The following is a 26,668-nucleotide window of genomic DNA, read 5'->3' as shown; positions in this document are numbered from 1 at the left end:
CAAGTCGCAACTGGCTTAAAATAAGCGGTACCTGCAAAGACCTAATAACTCCCCGATGTAGATTTCATCTTTCTGACTGTAAATTTAATTGTGGCATCTCCTACAAAGGATGCTATCAAATTGCTGATGCAGCTAATCTTCAAAGTATAGTTACTATCAAAGAATTTATGCAACCTTGAGATTAGTTTCCCTACAGGTAGCCTCAAAGCAAGAAACCCAAAAGAACCCAATTAAAGAAAATGTAAGACCAACACCCAATACACAAGAGAAAGGAAATAAGAAGTAAAGCATGCAAACAATTGAAGCGAACAGCAAAATTCCAAATGGAATTGAGTACTCAGATCCAAACCCTGGAGTAGCTTGGAGCAGGCCGAAAGCCTCGCTTACCAGTTCATCAGATTAGTGGGCACGGACCATTGTAGCCGGGGCAGCCACCATGGAGAGAGTAGTGACCATCGTGGAAAAAAAACAAATTAAAGCATCAACAGATAGTAAAGTAAGAATTACAAGCAGGTTTTGATCATTTTATTTTTAAATTATGAGAAGTATGCTTAAAACATTTAAAATAAAACTTTAAAAATTGGTAGAAAATTTTTCATGGATAAAACAAGCTGGACCTTACAGAAGAATGAAAATGATTTTTAAGAACATGAGATAATGAATTTGAGCACCACACAAACTTAGTCATGACTAACTGAATGAAACTTTGACAGATTTATTCATTCATTTGTTTATTTATTGATTAATTGATTGAGACACAGCATAGCATAGGCCCTTCTGGCCCTTTGAGCCACGCTGCCCAGCAACCCTAGCTGAATCACAGAACAGTTTACAATGACCAATTAACCTACCAAATGGTGCGTCTTCGGACTGTAAGAGGAAACTGGAGTGCCCGCAGGAAACTTGCGTGGTCACGGGGAGAATGTACAAACTCCTTGCAGGCAGTGGTGGGTATTGAACCTATGTCATTGGTGCTGTAAAGCATTGTGCCACCATGCCCCCTATGGTGTCATCTTTGAATACTTCAGCAGCTGGTCCTGCAAAATAGTAGATGCCTTCCAATTACAGCTTTCCCTTTTTTGGTGCGTTCGAATAGATGTGTTTGCGTTAGCATTCAGATGAGGAGGAATTTTAAGAAAAATATATCAGATTTCTTTTCAGTCTGATTGCTGTGTAAAATCCCAATTTACATGGCCCCAAATAACAACTGGCATGTCATTGCCACTAGGAAGCATGGGAAGTTTTAAAGGTGTGGTTTCTATGGCAGCCAAAGCATCTGCAGAAAAGACTGCTATAAATATGTGAAATTATGAGATAATTTCTTATGTAATAGAACATAGAATAGTACAGCACATTACAGGCCCTTCGGCCCACAATGTTGTGTTGACCTTCAAACCCTGCATCCCATATAACGCCCCACCTTGAATTCCCCCATATACCTGTCTAGTAGTCTTTTAACCTTCACTAGTGTATCTGGCTCCACCACTGACTCAGGCCGTGCATTCCACGCACCAACCACTCTCTGAGTGATAAACCTTCCTCTAATATCCCCCTTGAACTTCCCTTCCCTTACCTTAAAGCCATGTCCTCTTGTACTGAGCAGTGGTGCCCTGGGGAAGAGCCGCTGGCTGTCCACTCTGTCTATTCCTCTTAATATCTTGTACACCACTATCATGTCTCCTCTCATCCTTCTTCTCTCCAAAGAGTAAAGCCCGAGCTCCCTTAATCTCTGATCATAATCCATACTCTCTAAACCAGGCAGCATCCTGGTAAATCTCCTCTGTACCCTTTCCAATGCTTCCACATCCTTCCTATAGTGAGGTGACCAGAACTGGACACAGTACTCTAAGTGTGGCCTAACTAGAGTTTTATAGAGCTGCATCATTACATCGCGACTCTTAAAATCTATCCCTCGACTTATGAAAGCTAACACCCCATAAGCTTTCTTAACTACCCTATCTACCTGTGAGGCAACTTTCAGGGATCTGTAGACATGTACCCCCAGATCCCTCTGCTCCTCCATACTACCAAGTATCCTGCCATTTACTTTGTATTCTGCCTTGGAGTTTGTCCTTCCAAAGTGTACCAGCTCACACTTCTGTGGGTTGAACTCCATCTGTCACTTCTCAGCCCACTTCTGCATCCTATTAATGTCTCTCTGCAATCTTCAACAATCCTCTACACTATCTACAACACCACCAACCTTTGTGTCATCTGCAAACTTGCCAACCCACCTTTCTACTCCCACATCCAGGTCGTTAATAAAAATCACAAAAAGTAGAGGTCCCAGAACAGATCTTTGTGGGACACTGCTAGTCACAACCCTCCAATCTGAATGTACTCCCTCCACCATGACCCTCTGCCTTCTGCAGACAAGCCAATTCTGAATCCACCTGGCCAAACTTCCCTGGATCCCATGCCTTCTGACTTTCTGAATAAGCCTACCATGTGCAACCTTGACAAATGCCTTACTAAAATCCATGTAGGTAATGATTAAAATCCATGATGGTAATGCATCTACTGCATTACCATCATCTATATGCCTGGTCACCTCCTCAAAGAACTCTATCAGACTTGTTAGGCACGATCTGCCCTTCACAAAGCCATGCTTTCTGTCCCTGATCAGACCATGATTCTCTAAATGCCCATAGATCCTATCTCTAAGAATCTTTTCCAACAGCTTTCCCACCACAGACGTAAGGGTCTCTGGTCTATAATTACCTGGACTATCCCTACTACCGTTTTTGAACAAGAGGACAACATTCGTCTCCCTCCAGTCCTCTGGTACCATTCCCGTGGACAATGAGGACATAAAGATCATAGTCAGAGATTCAGCAATCTCTTCCCTCGCCTCGTGGAGTAGCCTGGGGAATATTCCGTCACGCCCCGGGGACTTATCCGTCCTAATGTATTTTAACAACTCCAACACCTCCTCTCCCTTAATATCAACATGCTCCAGAATATCAACCTCACTCATATTGTCCTCACCGTCATCAAGTTCCCTCTCAGTGGTGAATACCGAAGAGAAGTATTCATTGAGGACCTCACTCACTTCCACAGCCTCCAGGCACATCTTCCCACTTTTATCTCTAATCGGTCCTATCTTCACTTCTGTCATCCTTTTGTTCTTCACATAATTGAAGAATGCCTTGGGGTTTTCCTTTATCCTACTTGCTAAGGCCTTCTCTTGCCCCCTTCTTGCTCTTCTCAGCCCCTTCTTAAGCTCATTTCTTGCTACCCTATATTCCCATAGACCCATCTGATCCTTGCTTCCTAAACCTCGCTGCCTTCTTCCACCTGACTGGATTTTCCACTTCACTTGTCACCCATGGTTCCTTCACCCTACCATTCTTTATCTTCCTCACCGGGACAAATTTATCCCTAACATCCTGCAAGAGATCCTTAAACATCGATCACATGTCCATAGTACATTTCCCTACAAAAACATCATCCCAATTCACACCCGCAAGTTTTAGCCTTATAGCCTCATAATTTGCCCTTCTGCAATTAAAAATTTTCCTGTCCTCTCTGATTCTATCCTTTTCCATGATAATGCTAAAGGTCAGGGAGCGGTGATCACTGTCCCCTAGATGCTCACCTGCAGACAGATCTGTGACCTGACCTGGTTTGTTACCTAATACTAGATCTAGTATGGCATTCCCCCTAGTCGACCTGTCAACATACTGTGACAGGAATCCATCCTGGACACACTTAACAAACTCTGCCCCATCTAAACCCTTGGAACTAATCAAGTGCCAATCAATATTGGGGAAGTTAAAGTCACCCATGATAACAATCCTGTTATTTTTGCACCTTTCTAAAATCTGCCTCCCAATCTGCTCCTCGGTACCTCTGCAGCTACCAGGGGGCCCATAGAATACCCCCAGTAGAGTAACTGCTCCCTTCCTGTTCCTGACTTCCACCCGTACTGACTCAAAAGAGTCATTACCCACCCTTTCTGCAGCTGTAATCGTATCCCTGACCAGTAATGCCACCCCTCCTCCCCTTCCCCCCCTCTCTATCCCTTTTAAAGCACTGAAATCCAGGAATATTGAAAATCCATTCCTGCCCTGGTGCCAGTCAAGTCTCTGTAATGGCCACTACATCATAATTCCATGTATGTATCCAAGCTCTCAGTTCATCACCTTTGTTCCTGATGCTTCTTGCATTGAAGTACACACACTTTAACCCTTCTACCTTACTTGCTTTACACCCTTTATTCTGCTTCTGTTTCCTCAAAGCCTCTCTATTTATTGGATCTGGCTTTACTCCATGCTCTTCTTTCACTGCTCTATCGCTCTGGGTCCCATCCCCCTTGCAACTTAGTTTAAACCCTCCCGAACCATGCTAGCAAACCTGCCAGCAAGGATATTGCTCCCCCTCGAGTTCAGGTGCAACCCATCTAATCTGTACAGGTCCCACCTTCCCCAGAAAAGATCCCAATGGTCCAAAAATCTAAAACCCTGCCCCCTGCACCAACTCCTCAGTAACACGTTCAACTGCCATCTCCTCCAATTCTTACCATCACTATCACATAGCACTGGCAGCAATCCTGAAAATGCCACCTGTGAGGTCCTGTTCTTCAGCCTTCTGCCTTGTTCTCGAAACTCACACTTCAGGACCTCGTCCCTCTTCCTGCCTATGTCGTTGGTACCAACATGTATCACGACTTCTGGTTGCTTTCCCTCTCGTACCAGGATGTCATGCACCCGGTCAGATACATCCCGGACCCTGGCAACAAACCATATGGGTTTCTTTCTCATGTCCACAAAATCTCCTGTCTGCTCCCCTGACTATAGTCTCCAATGATGACAGCTCTCCTCGTCTCCGTCCCATCCTTCTGCACCACAGGGTCAGACTCAGTGCCCGAGGCCCTGCCACCGTGGCTCACACCTTGTTGGTCGGCCTAACCAACAGCATCCAGGATGATAAACTTATTATTCAGGGGAATGGCAACAGGGGTGCTTTGCACTACCTGTCTACTCTCCTTCACTTCCCCCCTCGGACTGTCACCCAACAACCTGCTTCCGGCAGCCTAGCTGTGACTACCTCCCCAAATTAAAAGGAGGCTATTCATTCCAGTGAGTCTATGGCAGCTCCTCAAGCATGTCCATCGGTTCCTCACTCATTTCCCCATACTCTATTCTATTTCACACGCTAGGACAACTGCACTACTCCAAAGACAACAATATGAGGTTATTCTTACCCTTGGCCATTAGGCTCTATAAAGAGTCAACCTATATCTGGGGAAGTGATGAGCCTGTCCTGTTAGTCTGTTTGAGGTAACTTATTTTTTTAATTCCTTCTTACTTCTCTTTTAATATTTGTATATCTGTAATACTGTAATATCTTCATTACAACTGCAATTGTAAGTTTTAGACCCTGAATAAGAATATTCTTGACCTCATGATTGCTGAACTCTGTAACAATGACACTGTAATTTCCTTTGCGATCAATAAAGTAACTGTCTGTTGCACTCTGGTTGGTCTACCACCTTTGGATTAACATACAGCATCCAATTAACATGACAGACAATATTTTTGGGATGTGGGAGAAATACTACAGGGCAAAGGGAGAACATGGAAAAGACACACAATACTCAGTCATGAGCAAGCCAGCTTGCTGGAGCTATGCATCAGCAGTATCAGCTGCTGTACCTCAGTGCCACAGGACAGCAGACAGGCTCTCATCCTCCAATGCTCCCCTACCTTACCCACACACCTGACACCATCATCAGTGTGGATTGAACTCTGTGCCACAAATAACCCCAAACCATTGCAAGGTTCATCACCGTGCAGGGATACGAGTGCACTTTCAGTACCGTGAGAGCCAGCGGTGGTGCGTGAAGTGTGTGTCTGCCCGCAGGGCAAGGAAAACCCAGGCAGGCAGAAACAGAGAGAACATATCAATGTCCCAGTGCGATCTTTTTAATTCATGTTTGCTCTTTGTTTCTTCGGGAGTTACAATCAGGGAATGAATTATGGATTATTGATCTAATTTCGGTCAAGGGGCCACAAGCAGGTGCTCCACACACCGATGAGATCAACACGAGCTGAAGGTAAATTACATCCTCGAGAGTCTGGTTCACCTTCCTGATGGGCAGGCCCTCCACTAGAAAAGTGGCATTTTATTTTGAAATGCCTTTCAAATCATAGAAACACAAGCACAAATAGGTCAAGTGTATAAGTTCAGCTGTCACTTACAACAGCTGGAGGATCTCAACAATTAAATCTGTGCAGTTCGACAGATTCACTAAGCTGCTCTCAGTTTCACTGAGTAATGATTGAGAATACTGAAAATTCCATCTTCATTACAACTGCAATATCCAGACCATTAAGTTTTAGACCCTGAATAAGAATATTCTTGACTTCATGATTGCTGAACTCTGTAAGTCAATTATGCAATTCATGAGGAAGAGGTCAGTAAAAAGCAATGCATGAGAATACCAGGATACAGTTTATAATGTCATGTTTCAGGCTGGAATGCATTTTATTATTTTGTTCCTTTTCTCTTTCATGCCTTATTTGTAATGGCTGCACTTGACTGCTTAGAGTGGTCTAAAAGCAAAGCAGGCCTGAAATACTTAATCCATTTTGATGCAATAGTATTTGCGGTTCCTCACCAGTTTATTACTTTTTAAAATTTAAAGATGTTTTACTACTCAGCTTATAGAATCAGGAGTACAATTCAATTTTTTAAACCGTAGATTTGTGCAAATTGTTTACCATTATCACTACAGATACACAGTTCCCAATTCAAATAACATATTATTTGCAGGATTTGATATTGATATTCCTTATCAAATGGATAAGCGGCTCAGCCTCAGTTAGTACTACCACAAGTTGCAGATTTACATTTTCCTCATTAAGTCCAGGTGAAGGAATGCCTTTGGCTGAGCTGAGATCCAAGGATGTAAAACAGTTTGCAGTGACCAAGTTGTTAGCAGTGCCCTACAGATGTAATCACATTATTATATCACTAACTGCTTCACAGTTTCTTATGAAGGATTATTGCAGGTATGTTCTTAAGAATAATAGCAAAGTAAAACAGGGGGAGGCCATTCATCTCCTTGCACCTTCTCCGTAAAGCAATAAGATTACGGCAGAAGTTTGGCCCCCTCTACCACCTTCCTGTACTAATCCTATATCCCTTGATTCCTTTAATATCCAAAAATCAACCATCTATGCCTTGAAAATATCAAATGACTAATTCTCTACAGCCCTTTAAGGCAAATTACACAGATTCTCTTCTCTGGGTGAAGGAACTTTTTGTCATCTCAGTTCAAACTGCTGAGTCCTTACTTTTAACACTGTGACCCTTGGTCGAGACTGTTGTGTATTTAATATTTCAGTAATATTACAATACTATTTCAGTTCAGAACACTGTTGCAGAACACTATTTGCTTGCATTTATTGTTTGCATGACTTGTTTTTACTCTTTGCATATTGGGTTTTTGACAGTCCTTTTTTTTAATTGGTTATTTTGGGCTTGTTTGATTTGTGGCTGCCTGTAGGGAGACAAATCTCAAGGCTGCATAATGTATACATACTTTGATAATAAATGTACTTTGAAATTTGAACTTTTAAATAGGCTGTTGATTAAGCATTCTTTTTCATTTAGATAATTCAACCCAAGTTATGTATATAAGTACATGAGTTGCATATATTATCAAGCGACCATGTGATACATGTGCACTTTGCTTAAAGTAAACACAACGTTAGACTCACACTTCAGACTCCCTTGTCCTTCATTGAATTAGTTTAATGATTTGAAGTTACAAAGTATAGCAGGCAAGGGGAAATAACATTCATTTTCTCAAACCTGATTTATGGCAAAGTGAATAATTATTTCAAATTTAATTAGTCTAAACATGAGAGTGTAGATCCAGTCCTCTTAATCACTCCCAACAACCACACTTCTGAATCAATCAGTGAATTGTCATTGCAGTCCTAATACTCTTTATACCACACATATCCTTCCAGTGGGATATGAGGACCATACATAAAATATTCCCATTGCACTCTCACCAGGGCACTATATACTTGTATAAGGTACCTTTACTCTTTGCTTAAATCCTTTTGCAATAAAACCAAGGTTCTGTTTCCTTGTTGTTCCTGCATGCTAACTCTCTGTGATTGGAGCACATCAGGGCCTGTAGATACTTCTGAACACTAATATTTGTGCTAAATTATAATTACTCTTGATTTTGCATTATTTCTGCCAAAATGGGTGACTTTTGAAACTTTTCCTCAGACTAGAGGTTCCCAACCTAGGGTCCACGGCCACCTTGTTTAATGGTATTGGTCCATGGTATGAGAAAGGTTGGAAAATCCTGCCCAGGTGTACTCCATTTGTCAAATTCATACTCAGAGCTCATTTTTGTAACATGAACAACGCTTCTGGAAAGACACTGAAGTCAGTCGATGTAGAAATATATTATTCAACAAAAATGTGTAACAGGCATCATATTGAGACCCTTTCAGAGGAAGAGGCCTGTTCCATCCACTATTACATGACATTTTATATGCTAACTATTGAAGGACAATTCTGCATTTACAATTTACCTACAATGCTTCCTTTGAATTACATATAAATTTCATACCTCTTTCTTTGTACCCACACCCCAAATGCCCAAAATGAATATTAATCAGCAGTCCAGTTTTTCAATTAACTGCTGCCCACAGCTTCAGGAAACTATTGTCCAGGGCTGCATTTTAAGTTTAGTGTATAATCCATGTTTCAGTCTAAATATTGGTTGCTGAAGTTAATGTTTGCTACAGACATTTTCTCTGAGTGCTCCCCTTTCCTTCCACAGTTCAAAGACGTACCAGTTAGTAGGTCAATTGGTCATTGTAAATTGTCCCATGATAGGCTAAGGTTAAATTGGGGGATTGCTGGGCTGTGCAGCACAAAGGGACGGAAGGGCCTATTCCGTGCTGTATCGCAACAGATAAATAAATACAAATCTGACTATATTTATAAGCAGTCAGTAGCAGTTCATGTCCTATCCACCACCACTCCATTCACTTTGCAAATGTGCATTAGCAGAAATTAATAATCATTTTTTATTTCATTGTTATTTGACCGGTTTCACAGTCATATTTTTAGCTATTTTGTCTGCCAGCATTACAGCATTGACCTTGTAGTTGAGAAAATTTTCATTGCCCAGAAACTGATGTGCAATGACCTGTGAAAACAAAAGGTGCAAAATCAAAGTTAGTCATCTTGGTATTTCAGTTACCCAATGCCCTTTTTATTATAGCAGATTACCACTTCATTGGTATATTGTATTTCAATGCAGTAAATGTTGTGTGTACCTATGAATGTGATGTGAAAATGAGCCAGACAGTATAATAAATGTACAGGATCTTATTATCTCTATCACTGAGATCTAGGTTTGAATTCTGGCTCAAGACCTGATGTAAGCTTCTGCCTGCAATAACTTTTAAATTAATAGACTTTGGAAAGCCAACAACTTGGTCCACAATTGTTCTGAGCCCATAGCATCAACTGACCTCAAAAGCTACACTCACTGGAACTCCCCCCTACTTCATCTGTTCCCCACTGTGATTTTTTTACTTCTTCTCACCTGCCTATCACTTACCCCAGATCCCCTCCTCCTTCCCTTTTTCCTATGGTCCACTCTCCTCTCCTATCAGAATACTTTTACTCCAGCCCTTGACCTTTCCCACCCACCTGGTTTCACCTATTACCTTCCAGCTAGCCTCGTTCCCATTCCCCCGTGTTCTTCTTCCAGCATCTTCCCCCTTTCCTCCTCAGTCCTGAAGAAGGGTCTCAGCCCTAAACATCGACTGTTCATTTCCAGAGATGCTGCCTGACCTCCTGAGTTCCTCCTGCAATTTGGGTGTGTTGCTTAGGATTTCCAGCATCCGCAGACTTTTTCGGGTTTGCAATTGGAACTCGGTTTGCTGAAAGGCCAAGAGATACAATAAATGGAAAAGGCACACTGGAGCAGCAGGTTACTGAGATAGATTGGCAGGGTAATGCAGCAGAGTTTTGAGGTTGTATCTGGCCTATGTCATAGGTCACTTAGAAACGTTTGGTGCAAAGTGGGGGTAAAATATTGTCTCTTTGTACTGTTTAATTTCACAATGACTGTTTGTTTTCAACATTTGGCTTCAATGTTCATGTTGTTCCAAGATTGAAGGTTAAGGCTTCTCTGGTACTGAGGGAATGATGAACTATCCTGACTTTAATTTTTAAATAAGACAAAATATGTAAATCTTGTATACTCTTTTAGATGTATTTTAAATGCAACCAATTAATTAATATGAGATATTTTGAGTCAACATTTTCCCTGAATCAATGCAACAACTCTTGAAAAAAGATTAACTAGTTATGTCAATGTTTTAAGGATGAGTTTATAGGTACCCATGGACTTCTCTACTTGCAAATTAACCAGTCATCTCAAAGTTCCAAGTAAACTTATTATCAGAGTACTCATAAATGTAACCATATAGAAACTTGAGGTTTGTTTTCTTGCGGGAATTCTCAGTAAATCCAAGAAACGGATTAGAAGCAATGAAAGATTGCACCCAACCGGATGGAGAAAGGACCAATGTACAAACAACAACAAACTGTGCAAATACAAAACAAAAAAAAAGAATAAATAAGCAATACATATTGAGAACATGAGATGAAAATTTCTTGAAAGTGAGTCTATAGATTGTGGGAACAGTTCAGTATTTAGCTGAGTGGAGTTATCCTCACTGTTTCAAAAGCCTGATGGTCGAGAGGTAATAACTGTTCCTGAGCCTGCTAGTGTTGGTTATTAGGTTCCTAAACCTCATTCCTGATAGCAGCAGTGAGAAGAGAACATGGGTGATAGGGGTCTTTGATGATGGATGTTGCTTTACTCCACTTAGATCTGTTCAGTGGTGAGGAGGGCTGTATAGTGGAATACAGCATAGAATCAGGCTTTTTGGTCCAGCTCGTTCAACCATGTTGCCCAGCATGCTAGTTCTGTCTGCCTACTCTTATCCCACGTCCCCCTGAGTGTCTCCTCTCTTACCAGGATGCCTTTTAAAAGTTGCTAATGTATCAGGTTAACGAACAGCAGAGTGCTGGTTTGAACTGAACTGAATATGGCTAGATTGTTGTAGTGATATGTTGTTTGGTAACACATATTTGGTTGTTTGGTAACACATAACACATATTCTGTGTTACGTGCTCTTTTTTGCCAGTAGAGTGATTTCTTTTTCTATTATTGCACGCTGAGGGTCTCATGATTTTCTTTGAACTGGTTCCATGGATTTACTTCTCTCTTTGTTTCGTGGCTGTCAATGGGAAGACAAATCTCAGTGTTGTCCTCGCATACATAATTTGATTTTAAATGTACTTTGACCTTGAATTAACTTCAGCCACTATTTATGGCAGCTTGATCCAAATATGTATCACTGTGCCAGAAGCTGCCCCAATGTCCCTGTTAAATCTCTTGCCTCAATCTTAAACCTATCCTTTTGTTCAATTGCAGACAATTTTCTAGTAGATCTTTTCTGCATTCATTCTTGTTTAGTAACAATTCTCCTTCAAGAAAATAACCAAAACTATGCGCAATACCCCAAGTAACTCTGTCATTGCTTGAATTTTTATGAATTTTTACAATTTCTATGAGCCTCATTGGTTTGAATCACTTTTCAATTATTGATAGAACTTACAGGAGTATATACGGGTTAAGTACCCCCTTATCTGAAATGCTTGAGGCTAAAAGTGTTTTGGATTTTGCTTTTTGTTTGGGAGTTTTGGTCGCCATCATTTCCGACTCTGAATTCGTGTGCTGCCACTAAGCAGTCTTTGTCTTACACTTGTTTAATTAAGTGAATGTAATTTGTTGTTTTAAACATGTGCGAGCATGTGAATTTTCAAGTCATTAGAACGTTCCCATCGAAAATAATAATTTACTTTTTCTTTAGTTGGTTCCAGGTGACTTGGAGTCTTTGCAAATGTCAGATAAACATGCGAAACAGGATAGATTCAAAACAGGTCTGGCAGCTGAGAAACTGGGCATCCATGAATCACTGATATCACAAGCAACAGCAGGGACATGGACTCTCATATCTCTAAATTCATAGTCCAGTATATGATATCTCTCACTCTATCATTAGTACCAACCAAACTGATCAATCTTGGTTTAAGGTAGAGAGTAGAATATTTGGATGGAGGCTACAGACAGCACACCTGGCAGCAACGCAGGTGTACGTGTGAAACAGAAATGATATGTGTTAAATGATCACACAAACATTGTATCTTATCACTCATTCAACAACGTTGCCATTGCCAGATCCCCATCATTAATGATCTGTGGTTTGCCATTGACTAGAGACTCAAATGGACCAACTACATGAAGATCATGATTACAAAACAGGGCAGAGGTTGGGTATTCCATCTCCTGATATCCCGCGCCTTTCCATCAGCTACAGGGCACAAGTGAAAAGTGCAATGGCATATGCTCCACCTGCCCGGATGATCACAGCATTTGAGAAGCCTGTTGGTTGTGCTTCACCAACAATGAAAGCCAGCCTGAGAGGACAGCTGGATGTTTTCACACACACACACACACACACACACACACACACACACACACACACACACACACACACACTCACTATTTTCTACTGCAAAAGGAAAGAAACACTCTAACCAGGTTTGTGAAATTGATCACATCCATGGAAAACTAGTACAGATTACTTTCCTCAGAATTGTTGCCATAGATATTGCTGGAAATTAATTATAAACTGAAACTAGTGCCAGAATGACTATGGGGAATGTTATCAATATGAGAACAAAAATTCTCATGAGTACTTTGCTGTGGATATTAAATTAAAATTATGCTTAGAAATGTTATTGTACTTGAAGAATGCAGTAAAGTTAATATAATATATCACAATTAACACTTCCAAAATTCTTGCTCTGTTAAACAAGATTCATTTGACACTTCTTGAACAAGGTTGACATTAACAAAAATATATTCACTCTGACAGAAAAGACATTTGATAAGGTACCACGTGGCTACTGATGATGCACGTTAGAAGAGTTCATGTTACTGGGGCAGTACAATGAGTATTGGTCACCACACTGCCCAATGGGCCTGGAATCTTTGGGTCTTCTTCAGACGGGAAGGATATGCGAAGTGGAGAGCCCCGTGGATCAGTACTAGCTCCTCAGTTATTTACGATTTATATTAATGTCCTGGAGGAGAGGCAAAGTGATGAGGGTCAAAGTTACCTTATGAGTTGAAAGTATTTGGGAGAACATGTTGTAAAGAGGATACTTGGATTGTACAATGGAATCTGGTTAGGGAGACTGAGTTGGCAAAACATTGGCAAACTAAGTCTAATATACAAAAGTACGATGTTACACACTGTGAAAAGAGGAACCTAATGATGAATTATTATCTAAATGAAGAAGGACTGCAGGTGAATATGATACAAAAGAGATCTAGATGTTCTTGTCTGCACATATTACATAGTATTAGCAGAAAGGAGATTAGGAAACCTAATGTCATATTTGCTTTAATCCCAAATGTATTTAAGTTGAGAAACATGGCGATATATAATGAGACAGCTTGAGATTGCCATAATTTCTGACTCTCAATTTATGTGCTACTGGTAAGCTGTATTGGTATTACACCTTGGTCTCACACATATATACTTAACAGTAAAAATGATGACATATCATTAATATAATGAAAACATAATGCGTCCAGGGAGACAAAAACAGCACAGCAGCATTGGGAGAATACCTGAATCAGCTGTTGAACAACAACAGACTCTCAGTCTCCACCTATGATCACGTGTGTTTATTAAAAAGGTTACAGTACACTCTATTGGTATTTTGCTTTTAAAAGGTTTTATGTAAGGAATAAAACCAATCAGCATTGTATGCTTGTTCTGGTGCTAGATTTTTGTGAGCAGCAGACACTTTAAAACGAAAATGCTGTTCCTTCTCTTAAATTTCTGCAACCAGCCTGCAGAAAATTCACAAAATCCTTATATTTTCAATTCATTGTGATAGATCTTTGCTTGTTTTATAATCGGCATATGTAGGCGATCTATGTTCACACCAACAGTGACAGTACAGGTTCAAGATCTTCATTGTTCGATTTATGCATCTTTTTTCTATTTTTCATTAACTTCCGTTCATTACATATGTGAGATTACTCATCGGAATTGTCTGTGTCTGTGGTGCGTAGAGACCTGCACGTTGCCTGGGAACCTTCCCAGCATCAGTTGTGGTGTCATCTCAGTGCGCATAAAAAAAGTTGGATTTCACAGGTTTTCGGATTTTGGAATTTCTGATATAAGGTTCTCAACCTGTAATAGAATATCTTCACCATTTTCAGTGTAAGCCGTGTTATTCCATTCCTGTTACCTCAGCATGATGTTGGTTTTCCAATCTGTAGCTTACTCCATGAAATTGTCTTTAAAGGGATTTTACACTGGTTCCAGTTCCACAGTGTGCAATGGCAGGATGGCCTTAACTTGAGCATTTATGGTTTCATTAAAATTCAGCAGCGCCCTCAGCACGTGTGGATCTTATAGACCATAAGATATAAAAGGAGAATTAGGCCATTTGGCCCATCAAGTCTGCCTCACCATTTTCTGCTCAGCCCCAACCTCCTGCCTTCTCCCCATATCCCTTCATGCTCTGCCTGATCAAGAATCTATCAACATCAGCCTTAAATACACCCATTGACTTGGCCTCCAAAGCCACCTGTGGCAACAAATTCCACAGATTCTCCACTCTCTCGCAAAAGAAGTCCCTCCTCATCTCTATTCTAAGTGGACGTCCCTGTAGATCTTAAAGACTATCATTTTGAAGCTGTGGAGACGAGTGAGCTTTGGGCAGACCAGAGGATGTGGTGCTCTGAGTTGATGGTCGACCTGTGTAGTTGATATTTGTTCCTGGGAGCAGCTTGCAAAGCACCAAGCCTTGGCTGCTTAGTTGTTTGAGATGAATCATGACAAAAAGTTTTCTTGATTATCTTCTGAAATGCACAATTTCAGGAGTAGATATTTACAGTATTCAAAGTTCATTTATTATTAAAGTATATATATATCATGCAACTTTGAGGTTTGTCTCCTAACAGACAGTCACAAAACAAAAAAAAATTAAGAAAAAAGCCATCAAATATCTAATGTGCCAAAAAAAAATCATGCAAACAATAAAAATAAGCAAACAGTGTCCAAAACCGAAGTCCATAAAGAGACTCCGTCCCTAGTTCAACGCAGAGCTGAGTAAACTTTGCAATGTAGGGAGCTGAGCTGGCCCGCCCCTCGCCTCAGTTACCAGCCTCCTGACCTTTTCAGTCTGGCTCAGTGCTTTAGTCACCCAAGCATTGGGTTCTGTCACTTCAATACGCTCTTGGGCCTGGACCCAGCCGCCTCTTTGGCTGTTGGTGGAGGATCTGACAGGAAACGTCTTCCCTATCACCATCCAACTCAGCTCAAGGGATTTGTTTAAATGTTCTGATGAAGCACTTCAAGTTGGTCCTCGGGGAGATATTTGTGCATTTCAAGCCTTCTCCTTTTTGCAGATACTATTGGTAGCACACTCACTTTGCAGCCAGAAGGTTTTGAATTCATTCCAATCTCATGCCATTTCATGTATTTGTAATTGAGCCTGACGCTTCAATATCATACTAGGGGTCTCATAGATGCTGTTCTTCAGCTCAGACAGTATCACTGACAATATAATGACCATATCTGTTTCAATAGTTCATTTACGGATTGCAGGCCAATATTTGATAGATTTAGAGAATAAAGCAGAATAGGAATTTGTCTGTCTGCACCAGTTGCAGCTCTGTCAAATAGAACTAAATTAGTGCCTCTCCCCTGCAGTTGTCCTACAATCTTGTTAAAATTTCATTCCTTATTCTTGAAGCCTGCTTTCGCTACCTACCCTTGGCATGAAACAAGAAATTCAAACTGATCATTTAAAGCGATTCTCCTGCTTGGATACTCAGCAATGACTGCATATCAGAAGGTTATATTGTAGTTCTGAGTGTCCCTGAGAAAGGTGATATGGTGTTAATTCATGATGTCTCTTGCGCGGTGGTGTGGAGTTACATCTCTACCAAAGGAGGTGTAAGACGCTCCATCCCTCCACTAAACTGCAGGTCATCCTTGGGCAAGGTGTAGCACCTTCTTAGCCCCCCCCCCACCTCCCCTACCGCTTGATCAGGGTCACGTGAACCCATGGGACCCGGTGGTGGCTGGTTGTATGAGCAGCTTGTGCATATCTCAAGTCCTGGTTATGCGACCACTGATGTCAGGCATACGATCTCTGAAAGGTTTTGATAATGGCTGGGGTGACCCATCTTGTAAAGACACCACCCAGATGAAGGCAATGGCAAACCACTTCTTCAAAAACATTTGCCAAGAACAATCATGATCAAAATCCATGATTGCCTACAGCACAACACAGCACATAATGACGTTGATGATGATCTTTATATCTCAATTTGCTAAATTTGTAAAATATTCAGTTTGAGCTTTCTGACTGCACTTGGATGTGCAGTACAAGTAATAATAGTAATGATAACATAGTGCCTGCAGAGAGCTGGGCAGTAGCTCCAGCAGTTCCATGCAGTGATGTTGATATATTGCATTTAAAATGATACCATCACTTTTCTCCCTAAAGATGCTACAACCTTTGTGTCACATTCTATGTGGAATCCTGCAGATTTTGTAATTAGAGGCTAATGCTTTTTTGTTTAAGTGAAAATGAGTATTTTTCCTTTCCTAGTGTTGAATTCAATCCGTAAATAAATTATAATGGGCAAGTTAAATTTTCAGTCTACTTTCTGCCTAGTTGCACTTCATACACTTGAGTTAATCACTTAATTAATGGGTTAGTGTGAATGTTCCAGATTTTATGAAATGTTAAAGTGACTCAAAAAATTTTAATGAATTAATTCAGGCCACAATTTGGAGTGAGAATAATAATGATACTCTGGGCTCTTTGCAATAAAGGAAAACAGCAGCAACTTCTGGCTTAGTCAAAGTCTTAGTTAAAGAAGTGTTATTGCTAATTTACTCCCTACTAGCTGCCCTATTATAATCTTAAGCTCAGTTCACAAAACTTACAGAGCTATGGTATTCCCAGACCATTCCTACCTATTTTGAAAGTAAAGTCCTTGAAAACCTAGCACTTTGTTTTATAGTTTAATAGCTTATTAAACAGTAATTATTGCATAATAATCTTTCAGGCTGGCCCCAATTATATTAAGTATGCATTATTGTTCCCTTGGGTTAATATTTCAAATGTCTATACTTTTGGAAGAGTTGCAAATGGATTTAAAGAAGAAACTGAAATTTTGCAAGAGTTTGTTCATGGCACTGAAGCTACTCAAGTGTTGTGGACGGACTCTATAATACTTCAGCTTCAACTTTAAAGATTGGAGTCTCCATTATGGAGCTCTTCTGTTTCAGCTTTGCTGTCTGTGAGAACTTTTATTGTGGTTGTTAATTATGCATTGTGCTGGATGACAGGAGCACTGGTGGACAACCAGAGCAAGAAGAATACTAACATCATCTAACCTTGAAAGAGCGAACACTCATATCAGTTTTCTAGATTTTTGTGGGAAGATTTCCTCATAATCATGAAACTTTGCATGGCTGCTGACCTCAAAATCCATGCCTTTTTTTTAAAGAGGGTTGCAAGTTTGCCAAAAACTGATCTGCAATTCAGACTAAATCTCCCACTAATCTCCCTCCTGGCACTTTTCCCTGCAAACCGCCAAAGAGCTACAACTGCCCATTCACCTCCTCCCTCACCTCCATAAGGCCTCAAGCGGTCCTTGCAGGTGAGGCAACACTTCACTCGTGAATCTGCTGGGGACTTCCTCCTCTACGTTGATGAGATCCATCATAAACTGTAGGTTAAGCCAAAAGCAGAACTAGGAAGTTTAAGCAACACACACAAGATGCTGCAGGAACTCAGCAAGTCAAGCAACATCTATGGAAAAGAGTATATTTGACGTTTTGGGCTGAGATCCTTCTGCAGATTTTCTTTAGTTTGTGACTAAGTAGATTAAAACCTTTTTAATTAAGTTTTATTGGGGGTCACAATGCTGCTGGCTGTTTAGTCAGATTTGTGCTCCTTCTTCCTGCCCTGAATTCTCAGGTTGAGTGTGGGAGAGCACATCCCTTGTAATTGCTGGCCTGCAGTTCCACCCAGGACACTTTGGGCTGTCTGCCACAGGGTGCCACATTAATAAGAGGGAGAAGCAGTTGTTACTTGGACATATACATGATCTTGCCATGGCCCTGACTGAACAATATCAAAACTGTTTGAGCAAAATGGAGAAAGAAAGCTGCATATTTTAGGAAAATTTCAATACACTGGGCAGACAGGAAGAATGACAAGGAATTCAACATGGGGATGTAGGATACTATACATTTAGTGAAAGCAATAGGGCAAAGGTCAGTCTCATATACTGATAGAAACCATGTAAGAAGACTCAGGTTATTTGTGGTTATCAGTGAAGAGATGGAATATAAGAGCAAATAATTCATTCCAAGATATGAATTATAATGTAAGACTACATGATGTTACACAGCTGAATCTAAATGAAAACTCAACAGTATCCAAGTACAGTAAAACTTCGATAATCCTCTAATTGGTCAGAAATCTCAATAATTCAGCAGTTGATTCACCAGGTTCTCCTTTTAAACTCATCGGTTCCCCATTCCCACTCTCTCTTCCATCACGAGCTCCCCAGTTCCCCCTCCACTTCCCATTTTGCTCCCTTTATCCTTAGCTGATACACTGGAAAACTTTTTGCAATAATACAGCTGAACATCTTTTTAAAAAGGAAGTTAATTAGAAGCTCGTTAAGGCTATTAATAAAAAAACATTTAATAATCTGAAAGATCTGCCTGTCCTGATTCACTGATATTTCAAAGATGGGGAATTATTGGGGTTTTAATATGCACTCAGTGGCCACTGTATTAGGTACACTTGTACACTACTTGTTAATGCAAATACAGTGTACATAATCAGCCAATCACGTGGCAGCAATACAATATGTAAAAGCATGCAGATATGGTCAAAAGATTCAGTAGTTGTTCAGACCAAACATCAGAATGGGGAAGAAATGTGATCAAGCTGACTTTGACCGTGGAATGGTTATTGGTGCCAGGCTGGATGGTTTGAGTATCTCAGAAACTGCCGATCTCCTGGCATTTTCATACAGTCTCTAAATACATAGAACGGAGTGAAAAAAAAACAAAAGCATTCAGTGAGTGGCAGCTCTGTGGGCAAAAAAATGGCTTGTTAATGAGAGAAGTCAGAGGACAATAGCCTGACTGGTTCAAACTGACAGCAAAATGACAGTAACTCTAATAACCATGTGTTATAACAGTGGAATAATTCATGTAGATAGGTGGGCTGCAAGTGGAACTGAACAATCTATAAAAAGAATGAAAGAACGACATTATGAAATAACTTGCTAGTGCACAGGATTCATTTCAAGAAATGAGAGTGCTAATGGCAATTTCATTCACTCATTATGTGCCATGTAGTATGACGTGGGTGATCATGGCCTGTCCATGACCATGATTGTTATTGGCAAATTTTTCTATAGAAGTGGTTTGCCATTGCCTTCTCCTGAGTGTCGTTACAAGATGGGTGTCCTCAGCCATCATCAATACTCTTCAGAGATTGCCTGGCATCAGAAATCACATAGTCAGGACCTGTGATGTGCACCAGCTGCTCATACGGGCATTCACCACCTTCTCCCATGGCTTCACGTGACCCTGATCAATGGGCTTAGCAGGTGCTACACATTGCCAAAGTGTGACCTGCAGGCTAGTAGTGCTTAGGCTAGAGACCATAGACCACAGAACATAAAGCTTAGGCTAGAGACCATAGACCACAGAACGTAAAGCTTAGGCTAGAGATCATAGACCACAGAACGTAAAGCTTAGGCTAGAGACCATAGACCACAGAACGTAAAGCTTAGGCTAGAGACCATAGACCACAGGACGTAAAGCTTAGGCTAGAGACCATAGACCACAGGACGTAAAGCTTAGGCTAGAGACCATAGACCACAGAACGTAAAGCTTAGGCTAGAGATCATAGACCACAGAACGTAAAGCTTAGGCTAGAGACCATAGACCACAGGACGTAAAGCTTAGGCTAGAGATCATAGACCACAGAACGTAAAGCTTAGGCTAGAGACCATAGACCACAGGACGTAAAGCTTAGGCTAGAGACCATAGACCACAGGACGTAAAGCTTAGGCTAGAGACCATAGACCACAGAACGTAAAGCTTAGGCTAGAGACCATAGACCACAGGACGTAAAGCTTAGGCTAGAGACCATAGACCACAGGACGTGAAGCTTAGGCTAGAGGCCATAGACCACAGAACGTAAAGCCTAGGCTAGAGACCATAGACCACAGGACGTAAAACACAGCTTAGGCCTAATCTCTACACCATCTTTGAACACTAGAATACTACAGCACAGTACAGACCCTTCAGCCCTCGATGTTGTGCTGACCCATATATTCTGTAAAAAAAAGTACTAAACTCACACTACCCTATAACCCTCTATTTTTCTTTCTTCCACGTGCCTGTCCAAGAGGCTTTTAAATACTCCTAATGTTTTAGCCTCCACCACCATCTATGGCAAGTCATTCCATGCAGCCACAACCTTCTGTGTAAAAAACTTACCCCTGATGTCTCCCCTAAACTTCCCTCCCTTAACTTTGTACATGTGCCCTCTGATGATTGTTATTTGTACCCAGGGAAACAGGTGCTGGCTACCCACCCTATCTCATAATCTTGTAGACCTCTGTCAAGTTCCGTCTTATCCTTCTATGCTCCAAAGAGAAAAGTCCTTGCCTCATATGACTTCTTCTCCAAACCAGGCAACATCCTGGTAAATCTCCTCTGCACCCTCTCCGTAGCTTCCACATCCTTCCTATAATGAGGTGACCAGAACTAAACACAATATTCTAAGCGTGGTCTCACCAGAGATTTGTAGGGTTACAACATGACCTCTCTACTCTTGAACTCATCCCCCTGTTAATGAAGCCTACCATCCAATAGGCTTTCTTAACTTCCCTATCAATCTGTGCAGCGGCTTGAGTGATGTATGGATTTGAACCCCAAGGTCCCTCTGTTCATCCACACTCTTATGTAACCAACCATTAACCCTGTACTCAGCCTTCTGATTTGTCCTTCCAAAATGTGTCACCTCACACTTATCCAGATTGAACTCCATCTGCTACTTTTCTGCCCAACTCTGCATCCTGTTTATATCCTCTTGTAACCTTTGACAACCTACAGCTCCATCCACAACTCCTCCAATCATCGTGTCATCTGCAAACTTACTCACCCTTCCTTTGGCCTCTTCATCCAGGTCATTTATAAAAAGTAGAAAGAGCAGGAGTCCCAGGACAGATCCTTGCGGCTCTCCACTAGTCACCGACCTCCAGGCAGAATATTTTCCTTCCACTACTACCCTTTGCTTTCTTCCTGTAAGCCAATTTTTATCCAAGCAGCCAAGGTTCCACTGATCCTATGCCTCATGGCTTTCTGGATGAGTCTCTGGTAGAGATATAGCTTCATCCAGCCTCCCAGTTTGCATTAGCAATGCAAAATGGGGTTATTGGAGAATATATTGTATAAGGCAAGATACATCTCTGATAGTTCTGCTGTGCCACAAGCCAAGTACAAAAAACCTGACCTTTCCTTTGCTGTGCCTGTAATCTAGATTCTGGGACTCTTGATCCCTCCATTGCTCTGCTTTGCTGTGCTAACAGTTGGTCACGAATGAATAAAACACACATTGGACATGGGGAGGTGTTACCACTAGCCGATATATCTGGGACAAAGCAAAAAGAAATTTGGGAGTGAAACGAGAAATCAACTGACTACTTTTGGAGGCATTAGCAATTCTTCGATCTTTGACAGAAATGTTCACATCTTCTCTGGCCATTGTCACACTGCCAGATGACTGAAGGTCAGCAGGCAGAGTACCTTTTATTCAAGGACAGGAGGGATCAGCAAGATAATTAGGGGGGTTAATTTAAAAAACTGTGAGATTAATGTCAGTGGCAAGGATTAATCAATGGGCGCTTGGTTTTGGTCAGGGGAGATCCTATCTATCCAATTTAATTTTGTTACCACTGTGAAAATTCAATGTATTGATATAAGCAGTGGGGTGGTATAGTCTTTATGGACTTCAATAAGGTCTTTGACAAGGTGCGAATAGTTCAAGAGGCTAAAGGCTGAACTGATGGAGGTATACAAATTTGAGGAGCATAGTTAGGGTATCATTTGATGAAGCTTTTCCTTTCCTAGATGCTTTAGCCAGTGAGAGTTAGTTTGAGGTAAGGGGGCGGGGAGTTTAGAGGAGATTTGTGGAAGAATTTTCCACCCAGTGGGTGGTTGAAACCTAGAACATGGCAGGAACTCTCTAAACTTTCGAAAAGTATTTAAATATGCACTTGAAATCAGAATGTGGTTTAATATCACTATATAATGAAACTTGCTGTTATGCAGCAGCAGTACAATGCACTGCATAATAATAGAAAAAAGTGGATTTCAGTAAGTATATATGTTAAATAGTTGAATTAAATAAATAATGTAAAAATAGAAATTAAAACCTAGTGAGGTAGTGTTTCTGGGTTCAATGTCCATTCGGAGATCAGATGGCAGAGGGGAAGAAACTGTCCCTGAGTTATTGAGTGTGTGCTTGCTGATGGTAACAATGAATAACCTGGGTGATGGGGGTCCTGAATGATGGATGCCGCCTTTTTGAGGCATCATTCCTTGAAGATGTCCTGGATACTATGAAGGCTAGTGCTCATGATGAAGCTGACTGAGCTTACAATTCTCTGCAGCTTATTTTGATCCTGTGCAGTAGACTCCCATACCAGACAGTGATACAGCCAGTTAAAATACACGGCCCAGAAAAATGGGCTAAATGCTGTTTACTGTGAATAGTGTAGAAATTTACCTGATAGACAGCAGGAAAACAATAGATCAATGGATCTCTTTTGTGTTCTTTGCTTTATTGGCCTGGGGGGGTCCCATACTAGGATCCATGGTCCCCTCGGTTAATGATAAGGGTCTATGGCATAAAAAAGGTTGAGAATCCTTGAGGAGTAGAATTAGCTACTAAAGAGTGTATAGATACCTTTTAACTAAATATGGTTTTGATGGACTATCTAGACACAAATAGCACCATGAAAAAAAGGAGAGAACATGGGAATACAGTATTGAATTACTTATTTAATTTATTTGAGACAGTGTGGAATTGGCCTTTTGAGCCATATCACCCAGAAATCCTCTGATTTAATCCTAGCCAAAGCACAGGATAATTTACAATGAGCAATTAGCCTATCAACCAGCAGTTCTTTGGACATTGGGAGGAAACTGGAGCACCTGGAGGAAATCCATCTGGTCACAGGGAGAGCATACCACCTCCTTACAGGCAGCGGTGGGAATTGAGTTCAGGTCGTTGGTACTGTAAAGTGTTGTTCTAACCGCTAGGTTACTGTGCCACTCCGTTAGTATTGTTTTGTAATTAGTATTTTGTATTGAGGAAGACAATTAGCTGACAACTTATTGCATGGTTGAGCAAGCTTGAAAGGCTAAGAAGTCACTTCTTTCTGTGATTGCTTACCTCTATGTTTTATCTATGTGCAGATTATTTAAATAATTTTCAAGCTTTGTTTTGCCTATGTATTTATCTAACCAATTTAATAGTGTTCAGAGTATGTGATTCTGTTGCTTGTTGTTCTGTTGCTATGCACACAATAATACCAGGTGTGTGTATTTTTTTTTCCCTCGCAGGTCAACTTGCTGCAGGCACTTGTGAGATAGTCACCCTGGACAAAGATAGCAGTCAACCACGAAGGACTATAGCCAGACAAACTGCTAGGTGTGCATGTAAAAAGGGGCAGATTGCCGGCACAACAAGAGCAAAACCAGCCTGTGTGGATGGTAAGCAATTGAAGCTTATATATTATTAATATTATTGTTTTTTTTTACCTCAGCTCAAGTTAGTAAAACCTGAGGTATGGGCAGAGCCAAGCCACACTCATTTCTCAATTGCTTGGAACTTTTGGACTCTTGAAGTGGTGTTTAGTAGAGTGACTTTCTGGGGACTTACATAAGTATTGCTGTGTAGGCCTCATTGGTTAATGCTATTGTGCAGTGATACCAGTGTAGATCTTACAATTGGGATTACATATACTCTTTTCATGTTCCATAGTCTTTCAATTTCCTCTTTTAATTCAGCATATTTCTGGTGTTTTTCACTTACTGATTTCTGTAAGTTATGTGTGTGTTTGGAATGGTTCTATCTCTTTAGTAATATGTTCTTGCTTGTTTATCTTGTAGTAGTATATCCGTTGTTATTATTATTATTATTATTGCTTCTTTGGTCTATATAAAGAAAAAATGTTTGCAAAATGACACTTCTATTATTTTCTACTGTATTTAATAGAAATTGATATTTGTTTGGATGAGGAAAAGAAAATGCAGAGTGAGCCTATTTGTTTCAACTTGAGAAGACATAAGATGGGAACCCAGAGCATAATGTTGTTTTGTGGAAGACATGTTATTGTCAATGACAAATAGAAAACTAGATCTTCTGCAGCTAAAACCACTTCAAGTTGTTGTTTGTCATGATTTGAAGGTCATAATATACACTGTATTCCGTAAACAGTTAATTAGAGTTGTCTAAAAAGAGTGCTTGTGTTCTTTATCAGTTAAAAAACAAGACAACTAATTCTATTTGGATTTCTTTATCAATAACAAGCTATTTTTCTCTTTCTGAAAATGGTTGCTCTTACTTTTCTAAAAGCAGACTAGTATAAAACTACTTTTATTTTGAGTACCAGATACAAAATCCATTGGAAAACGTTCAGGCAAACTTTAAAATAGGAACAATGTTATGCTAAGGCATGACACTGATATTGTTCAGCAGGGTGTACACAAGTTTCATTCAGTTTTATAGCATTCTATCTGTATTTCTGGAGGTAGTCTGTGAGGTGAGGTCCAAGGCCAGTGATGTAACCTGAAACTTTTCCACAATACTGTACCTAGTCACTTTTTCCATTAATGGGCTGAGATGTCCTGAGACAAAATGGCAGGACTGGTACATCAGGCTACTTTTATTTAAAAGGGTTTGAGAAGAATCAAAGTTGTTGAACATAGAAATAGCCCAATCTTTCACTCAGAACTGTGAATGTGGCTATGCAGTTAAACATATTCTTTTGTCAATATTAATATGCCTTTCCATTTTAAGTGGCACTTTTGGCAGACTATTCCTTAATGCAAAAAACACTTTCCAATTTTTTAATCTCTTTTGTCATTAACCTTAACCATACATTTTGTACTTTACAGTTGACTCACTATAAAAGAACAGATTTTGGCTTTTAATATATGGAGACTTAACCCAATTTTGAACTCATTGTGTAGATATTCTATTTCTTCTGCTCTTTTGCACAGTTTCATAATGTCATTAGAACAAGGAATTGCTTTTGTATGAGCTAGCATTGATGCAGGCTCTGGATTTGCAAGAATCTATGTATTCTTTAGTTCACTGTCTCTTCTCCAATCACTACAGAATCTGATATCTCTGGATCCCCTCTCCTTACAACGACATCCAGCACCAGGTTCCAAATGCTCTGACCATACTGGCAAGGGAATGGGTGATGAGGGGCACCTGCAGGCAAAGGAGGTCATAATTTATCAATGTAATGTTCATAGAACAAACTATCTGGAGGGTAGATCAAAAGTGATAAATGCTAATAGTGCCGGTTTAGCATTGTTGATCAAGCATTAATTTCTACTTCACACTTTTGTCTACAAGCTGAATTTTGGTAATTGCCTGTGGTAATTTGGTAATTACCATTAGTTGCTGGTTATTAGCGGTCAAGACTTAGTGATTTTTCTCTGCTGGGATTTGGTCTGTCTTGGTTGGTTAAGATGGGCTCTGAATCATCTGCTGATGCATACATTGATTCCTGTAGCCAGTTGTTGTTTGCTCATGGAGGATCTTGTTGGTCAACTGCTGTTTGCATTTGGTGGATTTTGTTGGTCGGCTACGTGCTGCTTGACAGCTCTATGGCCTTGTATGTATGGACAGTCATTGAGGAACACAGTGAGCATATTTAAATAAATATGCTCACTGTGGGACATATTGCAGTAGTAAATGCATCATACATTATATCTGTCCATGCTTTGAAATAACACAAAATACTGGAGGTATCTATGGTGGCAAAAATATTAAAACATTTTTCCACAGTAGCTCTTTCTAGAGAGTAAAATCTGTATTATCTACATTACAGTACTTTGAAAATTACTTTGATATTCTCAGTTACAAATCCAAAAAGAAGATGTATTTTTTTCAGTATCATAATTTCTGAATTAAGCTTTTAACACACAGAGGTTGAATGTGTGGTGTTTCATAAAAACAATTCAAAGTATTGCATTGAAGATCTATGATGACTGGTCCAAGCCTTTCATTACTTTTCATGCAGCTTTGATGCCCAGAATAAATTTTATTCTTTTTTTCTTTGGAAATGTTGCTTCCTTTTGTTCCTTAGAAGTTTAACAGGCATTTAATTCTTTTCAAGCTGTAGCCATAAATTGGCTTCATTGTGACATTGTATTCCATTTAA

At 40.3% G+C, this 26,668-nt stretch overlaps 1 protein-coding gene across 5 annotated transcripts in view; it reads left to right on the top strand.

The window, feature by feature from the left end:
* Positions 1 to 26,668, top strand: part of tafa5a (TAFA chemokine like family member 5a) — a 773,862-nt gene that overhangs the window by 376,498 nt on the left and 370,696 nt on the right. For all 5 annotated transcript variants that reach the window (XM_059987460.1, XM_059987458.1, XM_059987456.1 and 2 more), the window contains exon 2: positions 23,832 to 23,981. In XM_059987460.1, the coding sequence (XP_059843443.1) occupies positions 23,832 to 23,981 (150 nt within the window). The remainder of the gene's footprint in view (positions 1 to 23,831; positions 23,982 to 26,668) is intronic.

The sequence above is a fragment of the Hypanus sabinus genome, chromosome 13 (assembly GCF_030144855.1).
Source record: "Hypanus sabinus isolate sHypSab1 chromosome 13, sHypSab1.hap1, whole genome shotgun sequence".
Taxonomy (NCBI): Eukaryota; Metazoa; Chordata; class Chondrichthyes; order Myliobatiformes; family Dasyatidae; genus Hypanus; species Hypanus sabinus.
This window is presented reverse-complemented; position numbering and strand designations above follow the sequence as displayed.